This window comes from Plutella xylostella, chromosome Z (assembly GCF_932276165.1).
Source record: "Plutella xylostella chromosome Z, ilPluXylo3.1, whole genome shotgun sequence".
Classification (NCBI taxonomy): Eukaryota; Metazoa; Arthropoda; class Insecta; order Lepidoptera; family Plutellidae; genus Plutella; species Plutella xylostella.
The window spans coordinates 15658781-15667751 of NC_064012.1; the positions used below are offsets into that span (position 1 = coordinate 15658781).

At 41.0% G+C, this 8971-nt stretch overlaps 1 protein-coding gene across 1 annotated transcript; it reads right to left on the bottom strand.

The window, feature by feature from the left end:
• Positions 1-199: 199 nt before the first annotated feature.
• LOC105381295 (D-3-phosphoglycerate dehydrogenase) lies at positions 200-8633 on the bottom strand. Its single transcript, XM_011550986.3, has 8 exons — positions 8504-8633; positions 6727-6870; positions 4447-4598; positions 3862-4081; positions 2394-2526; positions 1692-1807; positions 1087-1189; positions 200-600 (listed from the first exon to the last, which is right to left on the bottom strand). The coding sequence occupies exons 2-8, from the start codon at positions 6859-6861 to the stop codon at positions 476-478; spliced, it is 984 nt and encodes a 327-aa protein (XP_011549288.3). The 5' UTR covers positions 6862-6870; positions 8504-8633; the 3' UTR covers positions 200-475.
• Positions 8634-8971: the final 338 nt, after the last annotated feature.

Consider the following 8971-nt stretch of genomic DNA (forward strand, 5'->3'; position numbering starts at 1 on the left):
CAGGATGTTTTCACAAAAATTATTTTGTATGTATTTGAACTGAATCTGTTTTTAGCTGTCTTAGCCGTTTTCTCTGGTTACAAGGTTACATAGATATATTACAATAAACAGAGAATGATCTCCGACCTATCTTTCTCTCAGTCATGAAATTGAATCATACACGCTGGAGAAAAGGTCATCCATGAAACATAAACAGGCGCTTGATAATACACATTTAATAAAAAGTAATTATAATTTAAGATAACGGAATAGAATCCGTCAAGGCACTTATAAACATTGTAGGTTAATTATAAATATACCTACTTTTACTTATATGACACTTGGAGGGTTTACTTAAAATCTAATCCCCTTACTAATAATAACAGTACCTAGGTATAACGTCTGAGTAGGTACCCTCTTCAGCATAATCATAAAATTATGACGCTCATTAGAGGTTTTAATTCATTATTTGTAAGGAGTTGTTTCATAATGATGTTCACTTCTTGAGTACCCTGGTGACCTCTGCGATGGGGGTGGAGAAGGTGCCGGGTTTGACCAGATTGACCAGTTGTTCAGCGATCTCCTGGCCTACTCTCACTTGCGCTTCCTTTGTGGATGCTCCTGAAATATTAAATTGTTTTCAGTTAGACTTGTGATAATGTTGGACAATGTATGCACAGTCGTTTTACATTACAGGGTTTTTAAATGTGGTTAAAAAGTTTGTATTCCCTTTTATTTACTTTCCAAGGCGCGCAGACAAAAAACAAAGTTAAAATGTAGGCTGGACTCGACCATGCTATTCGTATGTACTTAGCATGTGCTTAGCACCGTAATCTTTATCGATAAGTCTCAATCAGCCCTTGGGGTGCACGAAAGGAGCCAGTGAGGTATCACCTATTTATTATAATTTATACGGGCTTAACCTTTACGCATCGAAATGCGATTGCGATGCGAAAAGGTTAGATTTAGTTAGATTTGGGATGGAGAGTCACTGTGGACGCCCTCTGGGGGACATAGGACACTAAGTCAGTTAGCCTTTTACCTTAAACCCTAGTCTATACTTAGGTCTAGGTGTTAGTCACCGACATGCTAAGTAGAAGCACGTACCTAGATGCGGCGTGGCGATGACGGCCTTGTGCTGGATGATCTCGAGGGTGAGCGGGTCCGTCGGGGGCTCCTGCTCGAATACGTCAAGGGCTGCGGCTCCGACCTGAGGGAAGCATGGATTAGTCACGTGACTCACGTGTAAGGTTCGATTTATAGTAACAAGGTAGGTACACAAGTTGTATAACTTATCTCTTGAGAGTCCTTTGATAGAGGCATGTGGCTTTGGCTCTATTCACGTATGAATATGCCAATCACTCAGGGTGACTTGCACAAACATATTAAATCTAAGACATAGAGACTGCTGGCAGTTTAACGCTTGTTAAGACTTCTTATAAATTTAACTATGCGATAGTTGTGCCAAAATGAACCTAACAAGTTAGGCAAAGGTTAGGTTAGGCTCTGTAGGCAAAAAGTCTTAGGTGAAAAAATCATTAGGGGGAAACGGAAAGAAATAAAACTTTCTGTCGACCAACCGTCCAATGGCGAATTGGCGATGCGGTTCGAGTCAATGAGATGCCGACTGACGTTTTTGATAGGTACATTATGAATGAGGTTCTCAAGATGATGATGATGAGGGAATTGAGGGATGCTAATGATGGACTCACCACTCCAGAGTTGAGCGCGGCCAGCAGGTCGGCCTCCTTGATGAGGCCGCCGCGGCCCACGTTCACGATCTTGACGCCCTTCTTGCACTTCTTGAACACTTCCGCGTTTATGAAGTCTGAGAAAGAAATAGGAATTGTTAGTATAAATAATTAATATGTAATTTATAAATACAGGATCTTACAGAAGTAAAGACATTTTCAAAACTCATAGAACTAAAGTTGTTCTGAATCAGCCATTTAGTCAGTTTGTAGAACTGCTAAGGTTTGCGAACAATAAAGATAAATATTTCCAGTTTATTTTTGTGATGATTTACTACACGCGCATTGACCAAAAAAAACCAGTTTGCTTGTTCCTGTTTCAAAATGAAATTATGCATTCCCGTGTTCCCTCTAAAACCTGTTCCCAAATTAGTATGCTGCACAAGTCAGCTTAATTTGCAGATCACCGGAGGGCATGGCTGACTGTTGTACTTGTGCCACGAGTCTCTGGTTCGATTCCCGATCCCCAGATTTTTAATCGTTATCATCATCAGCCCGTAGTCCATTGCTGGAAATAGGCATCCCCTAGTAATCGCGCCAAGTTCCTTCTTTTCTAATTGTCTTGGCTATAGGTCCAGCGTTCCAGAGGGGATGCCACGGTTCGCCTGCTATTACGGCACCTAAGACCCATTAAGCAGGTGGGGATCGACCAGCAATACTTACTCCTGGTGGAGTCAATAAGCGGCGTGTGCAGCGTGATGTAGTCGGCCACGGGCCAGATCTGCTCCAGCTCCATCTTGGTGGTGTGGAACTCCTTGCACTGCTCGGCTGAGACGAACGGGTCGAAGCCAACCACCTGGAATGAGGAGCAGGGGCAGGTCAGTGACGATGGTCAGGGGTCTTAATCTGTCTAAATAACCCAAACGCGTGCTAACACCACCAAGCATCAGCGTAAAAGAAAACTTAGGCTCAGACGAGGTTTCATATATTATGTGACTGAGGCCATCAGAGTTAGAGGTATGGTTTACGGGTCAAAATGTGTAGCTAAAGGTATGGTTCCACATGTTTATAATACTTATGAGGATGATGAGGTTTTCAGAATAATATAATGGAGTGCAAACTTTTTAACATTCGCAAAGTACTTAGTTGGTTAGTAAATAGGTAAGTAGTTAGAGCGTACTAATTGAAATAAAGCATTAAATACAATACAAAAGGTGATGAAAAGGTCATTCTGTCCTTAGCAACATGTTACCTCTATAAATACCTATTAGGTGTAACTACAGCACATATGTTCGGTAAGATATCTTTAATTTGACTTTGGCAACCGATTGTTATCTTACACGATAAGATTAGTGAATGAGTTAGCAACAAACATCAGTGGAAACATACTGAATAAACAACGCCACATTATTTAAAAATTGTGTAGATGTCTCTGATCTATCTTTTTCTATAATTATTTTTATGATCCATTGATAGGTAGATAAGTATACTTCCTAAGTTTGTATGTATCTTTACTCCACTATCGAACTCTCCAACTGGACGTTAGCAGGAATAGATGGTGTCCAAAATATGAGCGTTAGCACTAGGTATATGAAACCATTTGGATTGGGGGCTGGTCAATATAGGGGGCCTAATGATTTTCATTTTCGATAAATAAGTTAGATACTCGCACGCAAGATAATGTATTTACTAGATATGATAATGAGCTTGAACAATTGGTAAATAATGTGTGTCACAAACATCAGTCGCTATGCAGAAACAGTAGTAAACAACTATTACATAACGAGGGTATTTTTATACCTAAGTCGGTAAATACCAAATAAGTATTTTAAGACAGACATATGGTTCGCGTAGCTAAGATTTTTGGCGGATGGGAGGCACTATCATACAAGTTCAAAACTTAGATACTTAAGGGAAAATATGTGAAATGTAATCAACTTATAGATAATAATTAATTTATAAATTGAATCGGGATTAGGTACCTATACATATCAGTGATCGAACGTCGGCACGTTAAAATTTGCATCATTGTAACAGTATCACAAGGTCATTTGTATGATAACGACAATTTCTCTTAGAAATCCCATTCACCTGCCTTCGGCTAAATCACAGCAAGCCACCTTCAAACTGAACAACTGTAGCTACCTACAAGTTAAACAAGGCATAGGTAAGTAATACAAGTTCCACTCACCGTCATGCCGAAAGCATTCATCCTGACGGCCACCTCCCGTCCGACCCTGCCCAATCCGAGGACCGCCAGGGTCTTCCCATATAGCTCCGTGCCGGTGTGCTGTGCGCGCTCCCAGCGCCCCGCACGCAGCGCCGCCGCCGCCGGCACCACGTGCCGCGCCGCCGCCAGGAGTAGGGAGCAGGTCAGCTCGCAAGCGCTCATGGCGTTCGCTCCGGGGGCACTGGGGAGGAAGAGGTGGTTAAGGGGGATGCTTGGGAGCAATATGGTTGTACCTCGAGATGTGGTTAAAAGGGGAGGAATGCTTGGATTGCTTGGGAGGATTGGTGGAATGTCGAGAAAGTATAGTTCAAGTGCAACTGAGAGGATTCGGTGAATTATCTTTTGTCTTAGAATGAAGGTACTTAAATAATGTTCTTGCGAGGTTAAGCGATTTGAAAGGATTGGCGAATATTTGGATGACCTACTTTGTATGATAGTATTCCATTAACCCAAGTAGTAAAGCTATCTACATCACAGTATAAAATTAAAGAGAAGAAGCTCTTGTTTGACCCTCCAGAGCTACAATTAATAAACCTATGGCCTCACTTGATGACGGCGATGTTCTTGGCTCCAGCCGCCGGCACGTCGATGTTGTCCACGCCAGCGCCGGCGCGGCCCACCACCTTGAGCTTGGAGCCGGCCGCCAGCACCTCCGCGGTGACGGTGGAGGCCGAGCGGACCACCAGCGCGTCGAATTTCTGGTGGGAGAAACCAATTTGATTGTCTACTTCAAGATTACGTAATAGTAGTATGATAATACCTATGTAACACCAGCACATGACCAGCACCCTAAGTGAAATGTATCAACAGCCTATTTATGCCAACAAATTTTATGACAGCATTTTCAATGTATATTTGCTTGTTACTACAAGAATAATATCACAGCATCTCATACATACATACATACATATACTCACGCCTGTCTCCCAGAGGGGTAGGCAGAGACTATGGACCTCAACGTGCCACGATCCTGACATACTTCTTTCGTTTCCTCCACATTCATTAGTCTCTTCATACACGCACGTCGGTTTCGGAAACTCCTAATTTGGCTCTTCTTGAGTATGTCGCCTATCGGGTTGACATATTTTCGCCTAGGACGTCCTCTATCGACACAACCATTCATCTCCGCACAATAAATTTCTTTCGTCAGTCTTCTTTCATCCATCCTTTCTATGTGACCAAACCATCTCAACATTCCCTTTTCAATTTTGCTGGTCACTACGTCTTCTTTCACTCCAACTCGCTCTCTTATAATACTATTCCTTATCCTATCATTCAGTTTCAGTCCACACATACTTCTTAGACAGCATCTCCCTTTTCAGCATATCGACTGTTGTACCTACTGACTTAATTTGGATTGCTCTTGGATTGGAACGTATGGTCGTCACAGATCATCGAAATCATTAGCATGCATTGAGTAGAGGATATATAGGTACACCCGAGTCCGCGTTGTTCTATGTTAGCATGTCTATGTCTGCCATTTACATATAATATTGACATCTGTAGGTACTTATAGTGATGTAACGAATGTGTGTTTTTGAACATTCGCGAATGCGAATGCGAATGCGAATATCTGATTTCGATATTCGCGAATGCGAATGCGAATGCGAATATTCAGTTGGTGCTCAAATTTGGCGCCATTTGTATGGTTTGCTGATATAGGCGCATTCCGAATCAGACTAGCCAATACAAGACGTAGTTTTTTAAATAAAGTAGTTAAGTACACTTTTTAAAGCGTCCGTAGTCGAGCTAGATTCAGTGATCGTAACTGAAAGCAACACATGGCACGGTCAGTGATTGGATGGGTGACCGATTTCAAGTGGTTTTTTTTTCTGGAAAACCTTCTCCAACGCTTCCTTGCTTTCGACGGCACGTCAAGCCGTGGGTCCCGGTTGCTGCTTCGGCAGCAGTCGTTAAGCCTAGTCAGAGCAGAGGCCAGCTTGAAAACATCTGACAATCGGGTTGCCCACTTAGGGTCAACGCCTACCCTCGGCATCGGCAGGCATCAGGAAATATCATGGTGCATTGACTTCGTGGAAGTGGGGTTGATTTTTCTATGATAATATGGACACTAACAAAAATACCGCTTCAGCATGAATCATGGAAATTTCCACTTTATTACACGATGCCAATGTATAATGCTATTTATCATCAACAATCCTGATGCCTGCCGATGCCGATAATGGGCGCCGAGTCGCCGACCCTTAGGTATACCCGACAACTTTCTCAGCACAAGCTTGCTTGTGTTGGGGTCCACAAACCTGTACTAGGACAGCGTGGTGGACTAGGCCTAAACCCCTTCCTTCATTGGAGGGAGACCCATGCCCCAGAAGTGGGGACGTGATGGGTCGTGATGATGATGATGATGACACTTTATTTAGCCCCGTAACTGTTACGACACATTGTGCGGTACGGTTTCTGAGTGTGTAACGGTTCTCACACACTATAATAATAAGGCTGACAGTGACACTGAACACGATTTCAGTGCGTATCGGAATTGAGTCTCAATTTTGTTCCGCAATTTGCCGAGGTGATACGAACTCATCCGACAGATTTATCATTATAAATAATACCAAAATGATAAAGTAAAGACTGAAAATGTCATTAAGAAGGTTACTTGTAATAAAAACGTTATAAAAGAATGGATTTTGATTTGGTTAACGTACCATTATTTTCAAATAGTTTTTTTCTAATTAATACTGACATTCGCAAAACATTCGCACAATTTTCTGCGAATGCGAATGCGAATGCGAATATCCAAAAAGATGCGAATATTCGCGAATGCGAATGCGAATGCGAATATTCGTTACATCACTAGGTACTTACAGGGACCTCCTTCAGCAGCTGTTCCTTGCTGATCTTGGCGACCTCGGTGACGCCGATGCCGTGCTGCTGCAGGATCTGCGCGCAGTTCGGGCCCACCCCGTCCACCACCAGCACCGACTTGATGTCCAGACCCATGGTTGTTAGCTGTGGGGGAGAGGTGGCATTGTTAGTTCAGTAGGGGCACTACGAATTTCGAACGAACGAACAAGAGCTGTCACGTAATCGGTACGGTTAATGCAACAGGATAAAGTCGTGAGGAGTGATCCTTTAACATATGTACTTATATTTTTGTTTGATTAGAGATGTTTAAGTAAACTGGCTAGCAGTGTCTTCGGACTGCCTCAATATACATGGATCCTATAAACCTTGTAGGTATTCGTGCTACCAAATAATCAAAGCAGCTGCATGCTTTTGTAACTAAACCTGGATTATCCTGCGTACGTCTTGGATTATTTATTACACAGACGGATGGACGAGAGTACTGCTTTGTTCAGAACGTATGATGCTAAAGTTAAACTTATAACAACCGTATTTCTACTTCAGGGGTTAAAAAGCAAGCGCATGTCTTCACGCGGAATCTTTAGATACATTATCAACTCAACTGGAATATTCCTTTAACAAAATAAGTAAATAATAAAAACAGCTGTTATTGTTATCATCATCGGAAGATGACGATGATGAAACAAAGCCACGCCTTTCATTTGGAAGCAGATATCGTGTAGATCGTGCTAACAACAGCATGACAGTGATAACCCGCTGATAATAACAACAATACCTAATAACAAGTGATTGTGTTATACTTATGTACTTACACCTAATTAATTTAATTAAACCCAGGTTTGGTGATTTACCCAATACTGAAAAATCGGTTACGACGTAACTTAGAAACGGTTTTTGTGGAGGTTGACTAAATTTGATTTATTTTATGCTAGTGGTATATAAGTACCTATGTAAAGTAAGTACCTATTTTAATATTATTTTATGTACCTAACCAGTAAAGCCATACGATAAATAAATAACTTACCAACATGATTTGCATATTTAAGTACTTACCTATCTATAAGATCTGATTAAGATTGCTTAAGTAAGTATATCTATCTAGTTGCCAAGTTACGGATTAACCATCATAGATAATAATTAGATAATTCGGTTCCCATTGTTTTAATTTTAGATGGTGTCTACCAAACTTGACTAAAAATTATTTTGATTTAGATTACCTGGGTATTTTGCTATTCTATGGTGGGGTAGATGTAATAGTGTTGAGACTAGACGGGGATTGACTGAGATTACACCTTTATACCCATTACCCATACAGTACATGACTACATACCCACTTACCCACATAAAGGTGGCTAAGTAAGATAGGTAATTTGTAGGAGGTAAAAAGTTGACTAAATAAAGGTAACACTACGGTAACACACAACGTTAGCAAGGTAAGGTTAACTTAAAGCCTGTTCAACTACAAAAGTAGTAACTACTTAGTTAAGTATATTAAAGGTCCGTAATACATTGGTTGTTAAATCATCGTAATCAAAACTATTTAAAGCAAATTTGTTTGATTTAGTATTCACATTCCAATAAACAACCAACAAATAGTTTCATTAAACCACTTGCCCGGCAAGGCAATTGTTAACATTATCAATGATAAATAACATTCTGAAACCTTAACAACACCTTAATAAAATGTATTTGCAGGTATTTATGCAGTTTCTTAAGTAGTTATGAAAGATTGGGTTTTATAAAAACATCAATTAATCAAATTATGAAGAGTACTCACGTTATATTGAGGAGGTGTCGTGAGGGCGTGCGTGCGACTATGAGACCGGCAGTCAACTAGTCAGTCGAAGTCAACAAGTGGCCGGCCGCGCCGCGCCGGATCGCCTCATATCTTCCCATTCTTGCTCAACTTGTTTATCGTCACATGAAAAACATGCCTCCGAAATCGAGATGTAAGTACCTATTAGCATCGAGGAATATAAACTTTAGAATAATGTGAATTAGGTCTAGAAATGCGTGGCTATCAGCTACTGTGTAAATTTGGCGCTTCTTGCAAGGAGCATATTATTGTAAACAGCGAATAAATGATTTTTTGCTTTTCCATGTCTGATGATTCTTTTTAATAAGAACCGATATGCAATTAGGTAAGGTGCCTAAGGTCTATCTAAGGATCTACCTGAATCAAAAAGTTAAACGTGTGGTATAATAGCCGAGTACCTACTTAGTTACCTATGTAGGTAGTTAGTTA